The sequence below is a fragment of the Adelges cooleyi genome, unplaced genomic scaffold, assembly GCF_023614345.1.
Source record: "Adelges cooleyi isolate 19-005CV unplaced genomic scaffold, UGA_ACOO_1.1 ACOO_flye_CR_arks_rails_tigmint_CR_PRNA_574, whole genome shotgun sequence".
Classification (NCBI taxonomy): domain Eukaryota; kingdom Metazoa; phylum Arthropoda; class Insecta; order Hemiptera; family Adelgidae; genus Adelges; species Adelges cooleyi.
The window spans coordinates 13,197,290-13,221,598 of record NW_026096268.1 but is presented as its reverse complement, the minus strand read 5'-3'; the positions used below and the strand labels follow the sequence as shown (position 1 = coordinate 13,221,598).

At 31.2% G+C, this 24,309-nt stretch overlaps 1 protein-coding gene across 2 annotated transcripts in view; it reads right to left on the bottom strand.

The window, feature by feature from the left end:
• The window catches only part of LOC126843487 (trace amine-associated receptor 3-like), a 69,142-nt gene that overhangs the window by 34,988 nt on the left and 9,845 nt on the right, over positions 1-24,309 (bottom strand). Inside the window, exons 1-5 of one of the 2 annotated variants that reach the window (XM_050581045.1) lie at positions 11,572-11,695; positions 9,008-9,128; positions 4,772-4,880; positions 3,927-4,141; positions 2,766-2,958 (exon numbers count right to left, since the gene is read on the bottom strand). In XM_050581045.1, coding sequence (XP_050437002.1) covers positions 2,766-2,958; positions 3,927-4,141; positions 4,772-4,880; positions 9,008-9,035 — 545 coding nt within the window. In that variant the 5' untranslated portion in view covers positions 9,036-9,128; positions 11,572-11,695. Of the gene's footprint in view, positions 1-2,765; positions 2,959-3,926; positions 4,142-4,771; positions 4,881-9,007; positions 9,129-11,571; positions 11,696-24,309 lie in introns of those variants that run through there. The other variant, XM_050581046.1, reaches the window with a different exon arrangement.

Here is a 24,309-nt window from a genome sequence, read left to right as displayed (position 1 = left end):
TTATTAAGATTTTGCAACAAATTGTAGTCATTATATTCTTAATGTCCTCTTGTTCGAGAAACCCAGTCAAAGCCAAAGCGGGAATTGGATGTTTTTCTACGTTATAGTAGTTTCAGTTGGTAAAGTTATTATTATTGTTGTTGTAGTGTTGAGTAAATATTGTTGTAACCGAAATGGACGTTAGTCATCAGAGAAATAGTTATGTACTGTGTAGGTAATAATATAAACAGAACGTTAATTAGTTTAGGAGTAATAACTGTGTGTGCCGTTATTTTCACTTAACTTGAAGGGTATAATTACCTATGGTTGGCACAATATTTTGATAGAAGAAGTTGTTCTTTTAATTGTCAAGTGTAATTAACTGAATAAAATCTCAAGCGACTTATCTTTTAGATTATTCGACTAAAAATCCATCATTGTAAAATCAACTTCTCTCAGCGTAATACTTTTTCGGGTATCACAATATCTTGTAGCTGATATTAGATGCATCTTATAATATTTGACTTGAAGTGGATACTAAACGGCTAGCATAGAAACAAAATGGATAAATTCGTCTTCTTGTCGTTTCATTTATAACGGGTTGCTAGACAGAAACCAAAATTATCTTTCTATTGATGTACTCCTCGATTAGTCTCAGTCTTCACAAACACCTGCCAAATCCTCTCCGTGAAATGTTCACAATATTTTCGGTGCTAACATACACTGACTCATCTCTACTATCATCACATCGTAAGTATAGGCCGAACGCCTTAATCTTTGTGTGAGCTATTACATTTTATTATGGCGTTGAACTACCCTATTTATATTTTCGTGGTAAACAAAATAAGATCAATCCATAAAACCATACTTGGAGCGCCCAAGGTTAAACTTAAAATATAAGCATATCAATTTTTTTAACAATAGTTAAAGAATATAAAAATAATAACAAACAACTTAATGTTTTTTTTACTGTATCTTCAAATGTGGACTTGGGCTTTGTTTAAATTAAATAATTCACATAGATTCAATGGTCAAATCATTGTTATTTTTTTAGCGACTTTATTTCTGTTTTAATGTTTTGTTTAGTTACACCCAATATAATTCTAAAATGTCTTACAACACAACAATAGTAATAATCAAACAAATATTTATACAGAATAAGTATATCTTATACCATTTTAAAAGATGTATACGTTGTAAACAAGCGAAACAACAAAATATTAATAGTAAGTACAATAATGAAGCTAAATAATATGATAGCTGATGACTAATATTGCATTGTAGCTCTCTGTCAATAGCAAACGATTATATATCTATATTATGTAGGTGATATTATATTGACAGAAATGTTCACATACCATTACTTAAGACCGTACACGAAAATGAGTAATCCGCGTTGGCCTTTGTTGGAAAATTAACTATTGCAGAAAAATATTAGTTCAGCCTTGGGTAACATAATATACAAGATCCGAAGTTACATTCTATTATTTCTACACCCTGAAGTGTATACACAATTAATATGTAGGAGTACTTAAAGTTTACCGTTTTAGTAGCTGTGTTAATACATGTTGGACATACTTTAACACGTATGTATGTGATACACACTGACAAGACATATCGAATGCCACGATATGGATGACCAACTTTTTTTTTTACATATTATGTTTATCATTTTTTTACTTGGAAAATATATATTATGATACAAAGCTTTTGATGAAAAGGAAACGATTGGAAATACAAAACCGTACGTATGTATAATGTGACAGTGAAGACTTTTTCTACCTGTATTTGTTGTACGGTTATATTATTTATGAGATGTTTCCAAAGAGATATTGAAAACAAATCTTCGTAGTAAAACTATAAGACTTGGAATGTATTTTTCATATTTTATTGAAACAAAAGCTGATTTTAAGATAGTTGGTTGACAAGTCGATAAATAAAATATTTAATTCCTTTATTGCATTTGCTATATAGTTTTAGTTATCTTTCTATTTTTCTTTATATACTGTACTATCTTTCTTATTGATCATCAGCGAGTCAAGAATCCAATTTCTGTCTCTATAATATATCTCATCAGCCAATTTCCGCCATTGTCTTTATTTTACCAATTTCTCAAAATTACAATCACAGCCACTATATTTTGTTTAACTAAATCATATTTAAACATAAATGCTTTATTGTAGTCAAAAAAAGTTTGAGTGTTCATAAAAATATGAGTTATGCAGAATTAAAGTTAATATACATATATTTTACGTTTAAGCGTGATGCGATTTTTAACATAATTTAAAATAGACGTTTGATAAATAGTTTTTTTTATCACACTGTTTCATATAATAGTTGTATATAGTTCTCTATAATATTACTACCTATTAAAAAAATATGCAAATATAACAAAAAATTTGAATACATTTTTATGACCTTATATCTACTACAGTCAACGCCTTATTTATTTGGCATAATATTTAACACTACGGCCAAAGTCGACAATATATTTTTTATACAGAACATTTTTTTAGTGCAATATTAACTCGGTTTGTTTTATACGTACAGTTAATGCTTTTTATACTGAAAAATATATAAATCCAAAACTTCTCAATACAGTGCATATCTAAGAGCAACTAAAATACACTAGATAATAATATACGAAGAACGAAGTAATTTGTAGGCTTTTAAATGACTTTAAAGTCCAATAAAATTGTAGTACAGATGTATTTAAAATTAAAAAAAAAAATGAAATTCCTAAAAAAAACTATTGTACACAATCATGAGTGTAAAATATGTCTTACCTGTGGGCTGCGACGTACATTTTGAAGTAGACTAGTATTAGGGTAGCACACGGCGCTACAAAAACAGTCAATAGCAATACTAGGCCGTGTGTCTTTTCCATTACTACCATAGACAACTTGTCGTGGACCAACAGTTCTTTGAACAAAACCGGCGATGCCAAAACCGCCGAAACACTCCATACGGTGCCAATGACTTAAAAAAACACATCATTAAATTATTTATAAAATTTCAGTTGTAAGTGGTTAAATACTAGTAATCTCAACAGCTACGAATAATTTATCAGAAACCCACAATTTTTCCAATAATATTCTTACTAGGATCGGTGGGGTTGGTTTTAGTATTTATATTTGGAAATAGGTACACTGAAACAGGTTTTAAGAAAATCCGTTTAGTTTTGTCTTGTCCGGAGGTATTATCTCTACTAAAATATTTAAGAAAATTAATGAGTTTTATGAAATAAGTGTATTTCTACCGATATAAACACGTTGAGATACTCTTAATAGCAAGGCTCAAAATCTGATAAACCGGTTAAACTCACATTATTATAAAAACATTTTAGCCGTTAACCCAACCTAGGGATCTATACGAATTATAACTCCACGCACAACTCGAAAAGAGCAAATTTAAAAAAAAATCAAAAATAATTACACTTATTAAATAGGTCAGCCATTAGAAATTACGTTAAAACGGATTGTAAATTGATCTTGGAACGTATTACAATGCCAAGTATACGCAAACAAGTATATTCGAACACATTAAGTATATATTAAAGACGCGTGAAATAAACATCAATATTAGGCAGTATTGTGCAGACAACAGAGCACCTTTGTCGTTGGAATGCGATTTTCTTGAATAACAAATGACACCGTCGTGGATATTCTTTGTTGTATTATTAGCAGTATTAAAAAATATATACTTTACCGTCGTTCCAACCTGTCGCCAAAACGTTTGCCGGCAACGCGCACATCGAAACGAATCGTCGTTTCCGGATAAAATTTTTTTTTTATACAGCGTGGGATAACAATGACGGATATGTGACCGGTGACTCGGCCGGAACGATGGCCAGAAACCGGGTGTCAAATAATGGGGAGGGGGGGGGGTGTGTTTAGAATAGATTAATTAAAAAATATATATATATATATATATATATGTATACTTACCAAAGGCGCTCTTTTGCCTGGTGACATTCGTGGCGTAGTGCAATGGACTCAGCACGGCCGTGTACCGATCCATGGCTATGACTAGTATTGAGAATATGGTCGACGTGGCCACAAACACTAACAACGCTCTGTTGGCGGTCTTCACGTCGGTTACCAGCAAAGGGCCGAGCACCGTCGACGACAGCAAGTCGGACGCAATAAGACTGCCGACGAATCTGTAAAGGAGGCGAAGGTTTAGTTTTTTTGGCAGCAGCGAAAAAAAACCTGCAGGGTTATCGAAATTTGAATTTAAAGCGATTTCCGGACAGCGGCGTTGACTCGATCCGACCGTTTTTCGCCGAGATACACACACAGCAAGTCAAAGTGTAAGGGGTGAGATTTACATTTTTTCAATTTTCGACCCACCAAAGTATACCAATCGCATTCAATTCCGGATGTACAGAAATGCTACTCGAGTTAAATTTCGGTCCGGAGGAAGAACAGCTATATAGTGATGATATACAGACAAAAAAAAAACACACACACATCATTGTAAAACCTTCTGAGTTTGGCAACGAAGGCCCAAAAAAAAAACACTCATCCTTTTTGCTTAGGCAGATGCAAAAGTTGTTAAATATATAATAATAAATGTAACAAATGTGTTTGAATATATCTAACGTTATTTTTTAACAAAAGCTCGATCGAATAATTGGGCGTTTTTGGATTAAAAATAAACTCAATAAATCTCATATTTTTGGTTGAATATCCAACTTTTATCAACATTTTTTTTCCTCCGCTTCAATTAAGCTAAATAAAGCGGCCAGACTAAAAGCTTTATTTAATTAAATTTTATAAAAACTACATACCTATTTGAAGGTGATCTGAGCGATGGTTTTTTGTAAAACATAACCAGCACAACAATGTTGAAGAACGCCCCAATCACAGCTAAAAACCCAATGCACGTAACTTTGACCACTGAAACACAAGAACAAAATATATTTTTAGTGTTGTTCCAATTTTAAATCGATACGTTTTTGTCTGATATAAGTAATATTATTGTTTTTTTTTCCATATTAAAAATAAAATATACGATTTTTGCTAGTCTAAATATTTGCCAATAACGTTTTTATCGGCGTTTACATTAAATGCAGTTCATTAAACTCGTCGTGATAAAAAAAAAAACTTAACTTGTATGAAAATATATAAAATTTGTGATCATTAATAATAAAACCAATAATACTAAACAGTTTTTTTTAATATTACCATCAATAACTGTTATTGTATTATTGTAGTTATGGTGTACGTTGTCGTCCGAGAGTCTGGCTATCCTTTCATAAGCATCAAAAATGAAATGTTTTTAATAGATTTTTCTTGTGGGCTTATAAACCAACCGTGTAACTGGACAGAGTCCAAAATAGTCATCTGCAGTTTATTGCATTGAATAAACCGATTTTTATAGTCGAAAGACAATAACCTTAGTGCGAATTGTAGATAAGAGGCCAATAAGAATTTAGTTGAAAGTTTTGGCATGAAATTCAAGTAGAACTATACTAATGTAAAGAAAAATATCATAAAGGTTCATTGATTGTTAATATTTATTTATGTTTTATTATTATTATTTTTGTTTGCGTTCAATGACCGATTTTTTTCTCTAACTATTATTAAGCGTTTAGATACGTATTAAAAAAAAAACATATTAATATGTATTTCTTTTGTACAAATACACCGTTGTATACAACAGAAGGGTGTAGCGCGTTATTTGAATAATATATATAAAATGATATTTGAAAATGTGAACAACATGCTTTTAAATCATAAAAGGAGTTATTTTTGTTTCGAATCAAAACCCTTGTAAAATGTCTTTTAAGAACGTACTCGGATGGGCTAATATGAATATTTTATGACATTTTTCAGAGCGTGGTGACTACAAAGTGTAAATAAGCTCGACGCTACCTTTGTTAGAAGAGAATATTATTTCTCTTGAAAAATGTTAACAATGTGTTATCCATTAAAGAATATTTGTCCGTTCAACAATTGGCAAAAAATTTATTAAATATTTCTTTATATTGTTGTTTTATCTTTCCACTTTTAAGAACTTTCTGAACCTGAGTTGTTTGTTACCGTACAACAATAATAACAAAGAATAACAAATAATCGAATAATAAATTATTAAATAAGACATAATTTATTATGATTTATCGCTTCGTTCAGAAAAAAAACAATTCATCGAATAATACCCAACTCTGGTTGTAGGGAGATTTTTTTTTTACACATTCAAATGAGTTTTAAACAGGAATTTCTAATTTTAACCGACAGTCGCTCGTGTCAAGTTGATTTAGTCTGACCAAAGTAAATAAAAAAAGATCAATTATGCATTTGACCGCCGAACAACATTGAAAAAGACATGTGTCACGCGAAACCGTCGCGTAACGTTATTTTAAAATGTTTTCAACACTGTCATTGTAAACAGTACGTTGTACAGTGTACACATTGTATTGTACGGTATAAATCCCAAAAACCGTTTCTCTACCCGGAACACAAAATCCGAAAAACCTCGGCCCGTCTTGACTACCGGCCGGTTTCCGTAGATCTTATCTACCGATTTGCAGTGTATTCGCTGAATAATAAAATATGTCAATTGAATGCAAAACATCACTGTGGTCACGTGTCTCATAAATACAGGAGTTATCGATACAGTTAACTTGTCGATTGAATCGTTTAAAATGTTGGGACATATTTGTGTGATCTATCCGAGTGAAATATAATAATGTAATATACGTTTATTAAGGTTTATATTTCTTATTACTGATAGTAAATCTTAGCAAGTTCCTTTTTTTTTACTATTTACATTTAAATATTGTAGTCCGTCAGACCAACAATGTCGATTGCTTACTTTTATTATACTTTATACCGCCAATCGTACATTTGTACAATTTTTATATTTCCAACATTCCTAGCGAACGCCACTCTGTCGCAAAACAACATCATGATTTTATTTTGACAGATTTAGCATTTTATGCTATTATATATATCTTAGCAATTATTATAATACGGTAGCAGCACTTTGCGGAAACCAAGAGGTGTGGTCACCCATCCGTGTACGCGAAATGGTCAGGGCGACTAACACGGTCGGCTGTGATGTTTCGGTAGTGTATTATGCATTTCACTGAATAATTGTATTCACTTAAAATTATCGCGACCATTATTTTTGATAAATCGTTTGTATCTTGCTTTGGGTATGTTTATATGTTATTATTCTTTTTTGCTATTATTTAGACTAAGACAGGATTCCCCTTTACGGTATTGTTACCGCACGAGGCGATGAAGCGTCTGATTGTTATTTTTCGCCGGCTCTTGGCTTTTATAATGTTATTGTTAACATGATAAACATATTACATTTGTAATTTTGTACACACTTACAAGTCTTTGAATGTTTTGCTTCGATAGATAAATACAAATGTGGTCTAATGTACGTGGAAAAAATGGCTTCTAAGCGTTTACCTCGTTATAACGCAGTATCTAATAGTCTGTTTACTCATAAATACCTAAGTAATGCCGTTGTATGCAAACATGAGACCGACGTAGCCGAGTGCAGTGTAATGGTCTGGTTTATTTGAATCCGCTGTGTAAACTGAACGACACTGACTCGATGCACGTGCGTTACAAAAACTATACATGTAATGTTCATTTTTAATTTTTTTTTTTTTTTTTAATGGACGTTGACGACGTTCAAGTTAATTTATTGTTCTTCTTGCTCCGTTTCAGTTTGTATAGGATGCATTGGTGCTGTATTGAAGTTCTAATATAGTGAGGGGGGTAGTGGATTCCCAGAAGGCCGGCTAGGGTTATAAAAAGGGAGCGGCGATCACATGGTCGGTTATCCAAAATTTTAATAAACCCTTATTGACGGTCTTAAGGCGAGTCCACTGTGTGTGCTCGGTATACAAACCCACGCCGACGTCACTGTATCCATAAAACAGTTGCGTACCCTCTATAGACTTCCAGCCTTGAAGCTCAGAAGCGAAACTACTCCATGCCGGTACATACAGTTAAAAGTTAAATAAACAGCGCTTCTTACAACGACCGTTGCTAGTATTTCACAAAAATTGTCAGTTATATCAGCTTGTTGCCGGTTACTGTTTAACAGTACCTACTGACCAGTGATCAAAGTACACTAGGTACTATTCTAGTAGTTACCGGTTAGATATATAATGTATTTTCCCATCGGACTCGGTTCCCCCAAGTTATACAAATTTATCAAAATAATACTATGGAATGCCTTAGGATGTTGTGGTTGACATTTCAACATTTATATCAAAATAAACTTACCGTAAAATTGTTAATGCGACCAGCGATAATATTATAAACCTACAAGTGAGTGTTGTAAGAAAAAATATCCAGAATTTACCCAGAAACTAACCAGTTTGTTGGATCTACGTCTGAATAATAATGGATACATCGGACGTACGAATTTGAATACAGCTGCGTTGTGTTTTATGCGAACTAGGCTAATATTTCTTCTTCTTCTCCAGCTTTAAAGGCCATTAAGGCCCATCGCTGCAAAACAAATCTCCTTCCATCTGTCTCTGTTCAGAGCTGCTTCAATAATATTGTCTATTCCAAGTTGATTTAGTTCTTTTTTATTTTTGTCCATCCACCTATGTTTCGGTCTTCCAATCGGCCTTCTTCCCTGAGGAATCCAGCTTAATACATCATTTGCTATTGACTTAGTCCTTAGCACATGTCCAAGCCAACTCAGTCTCTTGTGGCGTATTTCCGCTATTATGTCTGGTTTTCCGAATAATTCCTGAAGTTCTCTGTTAGACCTAATTTCGTATGTTTGGTCTTCGTTTCTTTTTGGTCCGTAAATCCTTCTAAGGAATTTCCTCTCCATGATAGCTAGTCTATTCTCATCTCCTTGGGTCGTGGGCCATGTCTCACATGCATACATTATCACTGGTCTAGCTATTACTATGTAAAGTCGTTCTTTTGATTTTTTTGACAGTAGCTTCGACCCCAATAACCCCTAATATTTCTAGCTACTAAAATATACTATTATCTAGTAGACGGGGTGTTATTAAACCGTGTCGGTATGTACTTACCATTTTGCCAATCCTGGTCAACGTGCATAATGAATCATCCGCGGCCAGTGAGTGGTATTCGGCATTTTTACTAGTGGTGAAACCGCATTGGTAGTCGCCTCCGCACGGCCGTTTAGTGTGCCTGTGAACAAACAGACAAACAGCGATCGATCAATCAATCATTCCTTATTATGTTATAATAAATATAATGATCATAATAGTAATATTATTATTATTATTATATGGATACCGCTGGCTCGCCGACGAAACGATGACGGGCTGTAGTTGATTATGTCGACGGCGCGGCCCAGCGGGTATACAATAAAAACACATTACCAGTGTTACTACAATCTATAATCGCACAACTATACGGGATATTAATTAACAAGACGTACAAAGGCTCGGCGGCCATTTTAATCCGTCCGAAATTACCGGGAAATCTCTTTTCCGCAAATGTCTAAATTTGCAACCTTGTTACTTTTACATATTAAAATGTTAGGTTAGGCGATAACTGTTCACAAAATGGCAACCTCCTACTTGTATACATTTTCATAATCAACCGACTATAAGCAATAATCGTTCCATTTGTTGAGTTCCATGGCTATAGCCTATGCAACAATTGAATGCATGTGGTTAGTATTAAAAAAAAAATTTAAGTTGAATACATGGTACAACTCCAGATGTTATGTTGCCTCGTCATTTGATTGAAGTATGATATAGTTTACTTAGAAAAATAACGAATTTTTATCATTTTTTTTAGCAGACATTATAAAGGTTTATTGTAATAAATGACTCATTAAAAATTATTAAATGTGAATTTGTATTATTAAGAAAAATTACACAATTTATAAATGTTTGGCTGCAGTTTTCTGGTAGGTCACCTACTAAACGAATGCCCCAGAGGCTGCTACAGGTAAGGAAACTTTCGACTTCCGGGATCCTTCCTTTCGGCATAAACAAAACCAAACAATTCGTCCGAAGGTCAGTCGATAAATTATATGAAAACTATGCAAGAAATGTACTCGTGAAGCAACAATTAAGACTTGAGAATATTTTAGTCTACAGGTGGTGATGGCGATATCAAAACTCACAAGTTTTGAAACATAGCCATAATCTGTAGTGTGGTATTAAATAGTAATCACATTAGAGATACTATCAAGTAAATTAATATTATGATAGAGTATAAAGTTATTCGCCGATGGTATTCAATATACTCATAGTATGTAAATTATCAACATATTATCTATACTTGTATGTTGGCATGAGACTAAATATAAAATTTAGATATTTGTAGCTAACATTATTACCAGGTGATTGCTTTATTATTAACGACATTAATTTAAAAATTCTATTAATTTTTCAGTTTCCCATCTTAACCGATAATTGCTTTTATTTATTTAAATACTTATTTACTTTATTTCAAACTTTAAATACATTTGTGTATGGGTAAAAGATAAATATAAAAATTATCTAAGATAAAAAAAAATTGTTTAATATGCTAATTATTGTTTTATTTCAAATTACAAATACATTAGTTATGTGTTATAACTATTTATGAAATTATCTAAGGGGTTTATAAATCATAAAATCTATATAAATTGTCTTTTATCCGAAGGGTTGCGGTTACAGTTATTTGAAAAACAAAAAGTTATCTTTTAACTGTCGAATTATTTTATTATGTACCTATTATCCTATTTAAAATGTGTCAAACTCTGATCATAATAGCTGATCGCACTCTATTTATTCTAGCATAATACACTTTCAAAACAATACTATGGCATACAAATGGAATTTGATGGTTATTTTAATTACATTTTATATCAATTCTATAGCGAACACACACGTCTATAGCGCTTTGCAAAAAATTTACTTTTTGATAAATGAACGAAATGTAATTGTTAATTAATCCCATTTGTTTCATATACAATATTGCAGCCTGTCTGGCCAACAACGTTGTTCGTTTGATATCCAAAAAACGAATAAGCCGTTTATAATATTGTATATGTATATTAACACATATTGCTATTGTTTAACAATATGATGTAAAGATATATAACAATATAATGCAATTGAAAGGTATTGGATATTGTTTTATAATACAATATTAATGGTTTTTTTTGTTTTTTATTGTAAACACCATACTTGTACGTCAACGGGTAAAAAACAAAAAAAATGCAATTTACTATTTTTAACGATATTTCTGATAAGTTTGACAATGACAATTATATTATTCAAAAGGAAAATAAATTAACCAAACAAGTAGAGCACACATTTAGATGACGTGTATTCGGTAATATCATGATTATCATTATTATTATTATTGTTATTGTTTTTATTATTTTGCGCAAACATCACGTGTCTTTTACAGTTGTAAGTTTAATTTAAATGTTAAAAGGATATTTGCATGCTCCATCGTGTGTTAATGGCGTTCATATCACTTTGTTAATTATGTATGGCCATTGAACACGCAGACCTTGACCTTTATGTAAATTAAAGCGTATAATTATATTATTTGTAAACATAATATTATGAATGGCATTTTTTTTCACTTTGCCGAGAAAACGATATAGTTCCATTTTGTTTACCGTTTTTGCGCCCTTTGGTGAATTTCTCCAATGTTTCCGGAAAAAATATTTATTCAAATTTCCGCACACCGGTTGCATAATACGACTTACTAACCGAAACGAATTTCTCCTTAATGGATTCTTGTGTATGAATATATATTTTACATTTGATTATTATGTAACTGTGATAACTTCAGACACGTTCGCGCATATTCTGCGAACCCACGCGACGGCAAGTAATATTATCCTAAACAAAACACCCACTAAGGATAGTTCAGTATTATATAATAATTATTGTGCAGTGGCTGTACGACACTATTCCTTAAAACAACTGGCTCCGAAAAATGATATTGTAAATTGTTTTATCGGTGCGTGGTCGTCGAACATTTGAGACAAAAACAATAATCTTATTCCAAACTCATAACACTCAAAACTCATTACATTTGCCAAAGATCAAATCAACAAGTCTGAACCGAATTGAATGCATTTGTTCTTACCCAAAGTTGTACGAGATAGGGTGCAGCACTTTATAGTATTGTATAAATCAATTCATTTGAAAACATAATAAAAGATCAAATTTATTAATTATTATATTATTAAATAAATTCACGGGAAAAAAACGCCACCGATACCGTTAAGTATTATGTATAAAAATTTAGATTTACAAAAAAATAATAAATGCTCCTATAAAAAAATTCAATGTCGATAAACAAATGTTTTAATGAAATTACTATAAAAAAAAAATGCTAAATAATAGTACTGATCGAGAAAGTTTATTAAATTAAAAAAGTTTTAAAACTTTATAGTAGTTTAATCTGATAGATTTTCTCATTCAGTTTTGACATGATAACTTTTTCTACAAACATTTTCCAGTTCTGAATTATAATTACAAATTGTAATAAAAATTATCTATAATAAGACATTTATTCAGTTAGAATGACGGATTTGTAAAAATTAATTTTTTTTTGTTCCACCCCTTTAAAATAATAATCTTAACGGTTAGAGTTAAGGAGAGGGAAGGGAATTGTAAACAAACATGTTAAATGTAAATGCAATTTTTCAGTAATATTAATCGACAGTTGAACATATTTTGAAATAAAAACTTTTAATTGAAAAACCTTTTTACAACACGACATTTAATAAAATACACAATTTTTTAAAATAATTACACTTGTATTGACAACAAAACTAAATACACAACACTAAACTCGTATATTATGTAAATTAATTTAAATAAATAATAAATCTATAGGTAAATTAATTATAATATCATCTTGATACGCCCTATCCAGTTTCGTTGATATCATTAAAAAAATATATACTACACAATTATGTCCCTTTCGTAGAAAAAGACAATAAATCATCCATAACGTGACCTTTATATATTATAAATGATACGGATCAGTTGTAAATAATATATAAACTGAGTTGTTTTCAAACAAAAATACTCATGTTATACTTAATTTTGTGAAGGTACAGGTGATTTGGAATTATCCAAAGCATTTTTCGGCTAATTTTAGTGTATTAAAGTAACAAAATATATTATGTTCGTTTTGAGAGCGTTTTTGTCGATATTATTGGGAAAATGATTTTTTTTTTAAATTTTACATAGTACTTTTATGGCAGACTTTAGTATCTTCGGTGTACGATATCTGATTTATAGGCGGTATATCTATGGTTATATGAACAAAAAACAAAATAAGAATAGCAAGCGATTTTATAACCAGTTTTATTATTCATTTTTTTTTATGTGACATCCATTTTTTTCAACTATGTTATTATCTAAGTCTTTTTCGTGAAATCACAGCAGTGAACGTTAACGGAGTTGGATAATGTTATATTATGATTTTTAAAATAAAATCCAAGTCTTTCGTTAATAAAACCTAAAGAATCAAGTCCAATACGTATTTTTCGTTGTTTTTCTTATCGTGAGAAATCCTTACCAACTGTATTCTTATACAGGGACATTGCGCATGAAATTGTGCTTCCATTAAAGCTTCTATGACTACTGTTCTGACCGGGCCTGGGCGGTTCGTAAAACCAATACTGTTCAAAGTCTACACAGGACAGATTGATTGAGGGTCAACGCACTATTATTATACGGTTGTGCACAGTGTATATAAATTGGCAATACCAGCGCATTGTTTGTGTTAGCCGACCTTTAGGGAATATTGTAATTTTATGGGCATCGCTATCGATTTTCGTTTCTTAATATAAATGACAATGTGAACATATTGTAAAGACAAAGAAGTGCACAAATTAAACACCACGCACGTGTCTACGGAAAACGATTCTCGGTGGCGGTGCTTTATCGGTATAAATTTGACCCGGACGTCTTGCGCCAAGTCCGCACTATGGACTTGGGCAGATGGGATAGATAAATAAATTACTTGTCCGCCGTGAATTGACAGAAGAGTTCGGCGGAGAACGTTTTTAGTCTGGAAAACAATTTGGCGAATTGGACAAAAACCGGTAAAAACATCAGCGGACTTCCAGTAGATTTCATTTGGAGAAAAAAACAAAAAAGTCCAAAACAGAGAATCATTTATACCTCTGCTACTCGGACAACGTCGGTATATAGTTATTTACCGCACCGACGACGTCGAAATTAGAAATGGAATAATCGAATAAAGAAAAAAAAATATATATATATATAATATACTCGCTGATTTGTCAATAAGAATAGCTGTTGGATCCGCTCGCGTTGGGGAAAAAAATATAATATAAGGGTTAGTCTATTTTTTGTACAGTGCAGCTGTTAATTAAATGAAAAAACGCGTTTCCGACGATACGAAAAAAATACTGTTATTCGAGTGAAATAAAAATCTAATCAAGTCTAATATAAAAATATAATAATTCAGAAACTATATATACCGATAACGCTGTTCGTGACTGGGTGGTATATGTAATAGAAAAAAAAAATCCATTCGACCTTGCCCCGGATATTGTATCATCCGATATGTTTACCCGTTTCGAAGGTACTATCCTACCGCGATAACGTGACACGCTTAATATTTATGTCTTTTTTACGGTTTACAAGTTCTCGAAAACAAAACAAAAAAGTAATAATAACGAGCTAATGCGCATTGGCAAACTAGGGGTAGTGTATGGTGTACGGTTACTGTTCAACTTTATCAGAAAAATAAATAATTAAATATCGGTAAAGTATTTACAATAATATAATACCTACATGTTTTCCAAGTCAAGTATTAGTGTTTTTATTTTTGTTTATAATACAATTATCCCAGTATCAACTTGTGTGCCGATAAGGCGAATGTTATACCCTTTTAAACTGGCCACATGGACTACTTAAACGAAGTTAGTCCGAATTGCAAGTTCCATATATTGAATTACATTCGCCGAGACACGTGTGATGAATAACGAAACCCTGCGTGTGACTTCTATGCAAACGACAAGTCACTAATTCGAGGTTTAGCATAGTAAAATAAAAAGATTCTAATCATAAAGCAGTTTTAGCGACCAATTGCACATTATTAAATTTAACTTTTGTGTATAGGCATATGTCAAATAATAGAATTTGTAAACCGAGTGCGGCTTAAAAACGTGTCCATTTATTATAAGTATTTATAAAAAAAAATGATAATAGTAATTTAACCACCTAATTGGCCCGTAATTGGTAGTCGGTACGTAACGGTGCGTTTAAGTATAAGCTATGCGTATGTCAGTCTTGATTGATTAATTTTTTTTTTACCGAATTCGATCGAAAAACAGAAGTTTATTTGTAATTTTCAGTTGTATATAGTTCGAAAATAAATTGAGTTTGATAAATGATTATACACTGCACGTGTAGGCCAACCGGGAACTGTATTGAAAAATGTTATATAAATTATAAATTAAATTGTCCATTAGAGCACATTAAAGTATCTCATATAATGTACGTATATAACCTATGCAGACCTTATGCTTTAATGTGCAATTTTTGTCGATCGATTCGAAGTCTTTTCAAAGCATAACAATGTAAAAATAAAAACTGTTTTCAACTCGGCTATGTACGTTTACTGTTTACAGCGACGGAACAATAAAAACTAATAAATTGGTTTTTAATGTAAAGGAAACAAGCATGTAACGCGATAAAATTTTATCCTTTTTTACGCTATTGCACACTCCCCGTTGAGCTCCCCGACAGACACCCGTCAAAACTACCCTCTTTCAAAGGGTATACATATTTATACTATACGGTACACCATATAGTGGCGGTATTGTAGTAGCAATTGTGTGTATATCGCTTCAATATAATGACAATGCCGCCTTGTGTGGATTGGTCGTTCAGAGTTCATAGTAGCCTATCATTCGCACTTTCAACCCGAATAGTACCGACACGTATACTACTACTAGCTGGATATACATATTATTGCAATAGGAGATTCGCGCTGAGGACAGTTACCGCATTTCCCCAAGTTGTATCTCGCACAAAATACAAAAGGATTTACGAACTCTTACCACAGACTACATTATATACCACTCGGCCGAAGACAAAGGAAATCTATAATAAAAACCGATTAGGGAGTCGCGACGATATCAGTGTAGCCGCGTGAATTAGCAAAAAATATTTTACAATATTAACTCCTTATCAATCGTAAGATTTAAATGATGACTGACTATATATTATGGCGGATTAGATAATGTATTTTGTATTTTATATCTTTGATATTGTTATGAAATTTTATGTTTAAATCTGCGGCCACACGAGTGAGATGTTTTCATATACGTAGCTGTGCCCTATTACAACCGCAAGATAACAAAGTTTATGAGCTCATGCAACACCGTCGGCGTAGGTTAAGTTGTACGGGACCAATCCCCATATGGGTACTTACACGCCTACTTAATGGTAAGCAACCCCCTCCCCCTTGTTCCCTCTTTAAATTTATCGACTATAATGAAAACTGTAAATAAATATTTTCCGGTCGTTTCCGTCAGGAATATACCTACATTGAAAAAGTATCGCTCAACTATTCTTTTTAGTCAATACACTGCTATGGTTTGGACTGCTTTAGTTATTTGATTTTATTAAACCAACTTATACTTTGTGCGCCTCTTTCGTTGGTATCATAATTCGCCTCTGAATTATACGATATTAAATTTTTTTTTTTTTTCAAACGTAATCGCTAATAATTTGAATAAATAAATATTTATTTTTGAAATTATTCTTCTGGTTGGCCGTTGTTCCTTCTTATGATTACTTAGATTTTCTCTATAACATATTATTTATAAATGCTTTTAAACTGTTGGAAATGGATGAAGATGTTTTTATACGGTTTTACATCAACTGCTATGGCTTCTTGAAATTTTTTTTTTTTTTATCATAATAAAAAGGGATATTATATTAAATTTGTTTGAGCGTTTACTCTACACGATTGCGCACACTTAAGCGCGCAATATCGCTTAATTTAATTATATTTTTCAATTTTCTGTTCAAAAACATGTTCTGTGCCAAAATCGTAATGTGAATATATTGTGACAATAATAAGAATACTGTTCAATACATTTGTGTTAAGTTATTTTGAAAAATATATTATACTGCTACGTGGAAAAACTGTGTTATATGTTTTGTATATTAAAATAAAACTCAATAAATTAATGTTAACGCCAAATATGTACTGCAAATATTTTATTATTACTAGAGCTTCTAACGAACGACGCTGTTAGTGAAAAATAATAAGTAAACACGTTGTTTTGTGGCCCATATAAGTACAAGAATAGCGATAAAATCAAACATACGCGAACTTAAATGAAAAATGTATACATGTAAGCTATGTAAGGGTTCAACGACTATCCCTAAAAGAAACCCCTTCAAAGACCAACACTTTGACGGTTCAGCGGAAACTTCGACAACGTTTACACACAACCAGTGCGCAAAAGGTTAATGGAAAAAGTATTAAAAACAGTTTTAATATTCATCGTACTAACGTAAAACACTATGTCGCTGATTAGAAACGCTGCTCTGACTGAGAAAGTAGGGTTGAAGGAAAATATTTTTTTATTTTTTTTAAAACAAATTTTCGTTGGACAGGTTTAAATTATAGTAATGTGTGTAAAGTACAAATTGTCGTTTTTTTTCTCTACACGCTAAATGGTTTTTCGAATGAGAAAACATTTCCAGACCCTCTGAATTTTGTGTTATGTAAGTACAAGAGTTTTCTCTTAACACACAATGGCATTTATTATTTTTATGAATTATGTATCGCACATGTACGCGTTAACAATTTTTCTTACTGTATAAGGCGATCAATCTAATATAAGACACTGTCTGAAATTAAGGCTAATTTATTGTAAATTACTTTATTGCATTACTAAAAACAAAAACATACTCTCGAGGTACCTATATAGTATTATTACTTGTTATCTTATTACTATTCTTACAGTATATAATAATGTGGAAACAACAACAGCATTAACATTATTAGTTTATTATTCTGGAACGACCCAAAGGAATTAATAGTTATATTATTAATCATAAACTAAAACAAACTTTTAACCATCGTTGCAATAGTCTAACAAGAAATTTAACTCCGTTGTACCTATTTTACAAAAATAATCAATGTTTTAATATTCAAGACCCAAATGACAGGTCAAAAAAATAAAGTTAATCAAATGTAGAGTCAACACGTTTGAATGCCTAGAGAATAAGAAAACTATTCATGAAATTGTAATGTGTAAGTTTTCGACTAGTAAGGAATCAAACCAATGAATAATTTTTAAGTTATTACTACTTCCAGACCAGTGACCTTATCGAATTGAAGGTTTTCTTTTTTCCAGGAGTTCTTATGTATCTTATATGTAGAAAAATGAATAAATTTGCTTAAATAGATTCAACGATCAAACTTGACATGACTCAAATAAGAAATCCTCACAATATTTGTATATCATAATATAACAAAGAGCTGATAATCATATCGAATGCAAGAGGATTGTAAATTGTTTATCCTAATCAATCTTATAAATTAAGAATTCAGATTTGTATCAACTTAAAAATACAATTCTACCCCCCGTGTAATGTCCCATGAATGTTTAAAAAGGTCCCCACAAAAGAATTGGTTTAGAATTTGATAATTTAGTGAGCAAAAAAAAAATTAAAATAATATGTTTTAAAATTTACTGTCCGCCTATCAAAAAAAAATAAATAATAATAATAACCATAATAATATAATAACTACGGTTCAATTACATGACTTCAATAATTATTCTACTAGTAATAAGCACTTAAAAGTATCAATTATATTTCACTATGCGTACCAGCGTCTAGCATTACTGCCTTAGCCTGTACATTCAGTTTATAAATGCTTTTAAATCGAGAATCACTTTTTAAACTAATTATTATTCAGTGTTATTTGTAGGTCGTCATTTTTATATAAACCGTTTTATGAATTTTACAGTTTTTTACAGTCAATAAAAAAATGTATCAAATAAAGTATACAGTTATTGATAACAACACCTACACTTGAGTGTACCTAAATTGCCTACACTAAGCGCCGTATTATATCAATAGCAGTTGTACAGCAAGATTGTATCTTCTCGAAAATTAACTATAATAAATATCAATGGTAAAGCAGACCAGTTGTACATAATTTTGTTTGGAAAAAAAAACTATAATAATATAACTAACACCATGACGTTTTAAAAATACAAGCAAGTCTTAACTAAGTGTTCGTGGTTGGAAATATTAATATATAAAATAATATTAATCCGCTAAAGACAATTTTTTCTATAATTTTACTCACTGTAGGAAATTTCTTATGAAATATAAAAGTTAGTTTAAATAGTTGTATACTATTAGTGCGCTACTATTTTTTTTTCTGATAACGAAGCATGAATTAAAACTTAAATGTAATATAATGTTATTTAATTGGTGGCGCAATAGCAAGCTTTAACGTATTCATAAAAAGCGGGTATTATATCATACTCTTATTATTAGTTTGTGAATGAAATATAATATACAGGTCAGCGAACGTAAGACTAGATGAACACAATAGAAGAAAGAAATTAACACGCTATACATTATGTGCCAAAAGTCAAAAGTATTTCTATATTTTTATAAGCTGATAGTGTGATTTTGAAAAAAAAATCCAACTCATCGAATAGTTTTCATAATCAGAAACAAAAGACTTAAGAGTAAACGACTTTCGGAGTAAACTGTATGGTCGATCGATTCTTAAGTTTTAACTTGTCTCAGCGAAACTAATTATATGAGATTACTTACAATGTTAGTTTTTCGTAAAGCTCTAGGGAGTGGAAGATGGTTCTCAGTCGATGGATCGAGTATTAAAATGTTCGAAATTGTAAAATTTTAAATTCCACGGTTTTTTATTTAAATATTTTCCCATACCAAATAATTGCATCCGACTAACGCATATGTGCAACTTTCTAGTTTTCGACATTTGTTTTTGGGCAGCCCATTAGGGTTCGCGTGGAAACAATGCCGTCTCTTTTTGTTACTGAGAGTGAATAATTGAACGAACCTAACATGAAAATTTGGTGGGCCTGTATTTTTATAATCCACGATTCGGTTTATTTTTAAAACGCACTTCGTGTCTTTATACCAACGTCATAAAACGATTAACGTAATGATTTCGGCAAAATAATTTACTGTAAATCGTTGTTTAAAAAATTATAATCGCAACAATTTATTTAATCGTTTCGACTCGCCCCGTTGAAATACACAATATAAAATCTCACTAGTTTACATTAAAAAAAAAAAAAACACAGCGCAGCAAATTTCAAAATATTATTGTAATTTTGTGTCAACGACGATGTTTAATATGTAATTTTACACGAACAAATCAAACTTGGGAAACCATAATCAACAGATATATGTATTTTGAAATTGATCTAAACCTTAAAATAAGTATATTTAATTTTAAGGGTAACTGTTTTGTATTGAGATGTCAATTTGTTAAATACTAATAATAAAATTAAATCTATAAAATCAAATTTGGCGTCATTTTTTGTTTGTGACTTAGATATTGATTATTAGGTTCACGATATGACTTGTGTTGCATACATATTATACAGTTAGTCTGTGAAATTGAATTACATACAATTATTAATACCTTGTAATAGCTATGAAAGTATCTTGCAAATAGATATATTATTTTACTAGGTAATCTAGTTGCAAGATACATTACAGCGCTGTGTAGAAACTTAACAAAGATTTAGCCAATAAAATAAGTATTTTATATTTTAATTATTGTACACTCTTGAACACGATGACTGGTATTTATAATTTTTTAAGTTTTTCTATGTGTCGTAAAAAGGGGAAAAGTTAAACAGTACCAAAATATGTAACCGACTAGTTTTCGGATTAAATCGCAACAGCCACCGAAACTCCAAAGTTTATTTTTTAATGTAAACTAAAAACTAATGAATAGCATTAACATCATCGGCCACCAAATTATGTATAATTTATTACAATACTCCGAGTATTTTAGAGATGCATTAAGCTCTTGCGAGTCGTTATTTGTCGGTAAGGTCTCAGTTTGTCCCCTAAGCCCACACGGTTCGGTCGTCCTGTAACTCATTTTCATTTACATGCTACATTATTCATACTTAGCTTAATTTCTTAAATGTAAAAGTTCTCAGAACAACAATACACACATTGTGCGCGTTAGTTGTTTCGGTTGTCGGCAGTTATAAAATAACATATATTATTCATTAACCTATACATGTATGTAATTTATATGAACATAATATATGAAAGCTCAACACAAACAACAATGTGAAATAACACTCTTGCTTTATTTTACAGTCACATTATTTATTTGTAAAATATTACTTATAGAAAGTCAAGTAACAACATTCGTTAAATAACAACGCAGAATTAATTTATACTTTATGTTATTACGGTACAAAAAAAAAATATATAATAATATTTTGTTTTTCCAACAAAAACAATATCGAAATATTAAATAAACTTAGTTGGATATTACTTCCAAAGCCTCATGCCTTAAGCTGTATACATATATATATAACTTCAGCGCGTCGATGGATTTGGAAGATGTTATGGTTAAGTTATTGTCTTGAAATGTTCAACAATTTTATTGTATTTAAATAAATACGTTAACACTATAGTAAAACTAATAAAAGCTCTGAAAGATATTATATTCCTCGGTAATTTCTGGTAAGTTGCTTTCTGCAAAGTCTCGCCTCTTAAAACGTCAAGATGATTCATTGAACGCTGTTGAGTGATTTCAAATGAATACAATAATTAATGTAATACATATCATATTGTAGTATATAAAGAGTAGAATTGATAAGACTTGCTACTTGATCTCTAATAACATCAAATTCATTGCATTATTGTTTTTGCCATAAATTATCCACCTTTTCCATAATATATTCGGGATTTTTAACGATAAACTTTATTAAAACCCCTACAACACATCATATAATGGTTGTCTAATGATAAAGGAATAGAAACTGAATTATTTTCATCTGACCTAGTAAATTACAGTAGTTGATTTCGTTTAAAAAAAACAACAAGATAGTTAAAAATGAATTATTATGGGTAAGTATTAAGTTTCTAAAAAAAATAAATCATGACAACATGGCTTAATACATCCAGCTGCTACAAACGGAAGTAAAAAATATAGACGTCCGTCTAAATTGTAAGGAGAACTAGTTGTGTTTTATTAAAAAAAAAAAACATTAATATAATATTACAATGTCCTGAGAAAACGTAATTAAATTTCTTAGTACTAAATAGAACTTTTGAATAGAAATAAAATTTGCTTTCAACTGACAATGAGCAAAAACACTGCGCATTTATTTAATTGCATTACATTAGCAAACTTCGGCTATTGGTCATTTATTTTTCTTAGATGTTAATAATTATAACTGCCATTTCGTATGACACCTAGCAGTGGCATACTTTGGTAAGCGGCTGAAAGGGCTGCACAACCTTTCTCAAAATTTCAAGAAATATAAATTATTAATTACAGCGCAGTATGTGACTTTTTTAATTATGGTATATAAAAGGTTAGCTCTCACCGAAATAAAATTCTAGCTATGCCACTAAGTATATGAGCAAAAAAATATAATGAACAAAGATAAATTTTACCGCCTTGTTAATCATTTTAGCCTAGTTACCTATACATTGCTCAAACAATTTTGTTTTGAAATTGTCTACGTTCGAATAGCCGCTGAGGTGTTGTACCTATTGCAAATGGTTTTGAAGGGATATGTTTTTTTTTTGTTTGACTCCCCTACGCAGTTGCATAAAAATAAGGATTTTTTTTTTTTATTTGAATGATAATTTTTTCGACAGAAATAATTATTATGTAGTATGATAATATGATGTAATTACGGTACGTAGTCAAAGGACGTTTGAACTTCAAACGGTTTTTCGTTAACATAGAATAAGTTGTTTTATAACGGAACCTCCCCCACGAAAAACGATACCGAATAAAGAAAGTACGTCACATTATTTTGACTGCCATTCCGCCCCCTCCCCTCCCCTTTCGTTCTGCTTTTGAATTAATAACGTCATGACGTGACGTTGAAGGCTTTATGTTGAAAATTCAAAACATCGAAACGTGGGCCACTATACAAAGATTTTTACTCAAATTAAACCGAATACATTATCCTGTGTAAATGTAAAATATGTTGATTAAACAATAAACCATATCGTTTCAAATTTTACCACAACAACCGTACGGTTTTTGGCGATAAAAAGGTTTTGAATCAGGCGATGAGATACGTTTGTACCTCCTAGCCAAGTGACCGACTCAAAACTGATTCACTGACGCGGATTTAACGATAAGTTTGAGGAGCAATAAAAAAATAATTGGAAAAGTATGGAAATTCGGTTGTGATGTTGTAAAAAATATGACTTATTACGTCTTTATTTCATCGACATTTAGCAACGCCAGCATTCGTGTGGAATATTTAAATATGTTTATTATCAAAACATACAACAATTATTTTCATCGATTTGACCGCATTTTTATTATTGTGGCTAAACGGGTATTTAATTAAATCGAAAAGAGTTTAACATTTTTCAACGTTAAAAAAATAAACTAGAAAACACGGGAAATTAGCATCCGGCGAATGTGCAGATAAAACTTCCTGGCGGATATGCCGCAATAGCAATGCGACGTTGGAAAAAGCGTGATAAAAAAAAATGTAGTTTTTAATCAAACCTCAGTTTTAATGCACAGGTGCATATAGATACTTGTATAGGTATTAACTAGCCTTAATTTCAACGGAAAAACACAAACAAAATCCATAACACTGTTGATGGGAGTAATTTACTTGTGTTTATTAATAAACAACGGTGTAATGTTTCTGATGTATTTTTTTTTTTTTTTTTTGACCTGATTAGTTTTCTCGAAACACGGGTACACTTTTGCAAATATTGTTTTCTACTAAGTAGAACTTTGTGACAAGATGTATCTGTTCACTTATTGTGTGCACGTAACAGATCTTTAGGGACCAAACGGCCAGCATTAAATTTACTTTAAAATTTTTTCTTTGCTTTCCCAAGACGTAAAACTAGTTTTCTTTCGAAAAATGTGTATTTTTTTCAGATAACGCCATTCTCGAACTGGAATTGAGTTTAAAGGTAGAATACAAAGTTTATGCAAAGTAAGATGTAGTTTTTTGGATGATTTCCTCAATTAAGGAATGCTGATATTTTAACTTGCATATGATTATTGATCTATAATACTGATATAATATTGATCTAGTAATCTAAGAAAAAGATTCGGCGACTTAACAATTAACGTGGCGTGTTTTAGACTAAAC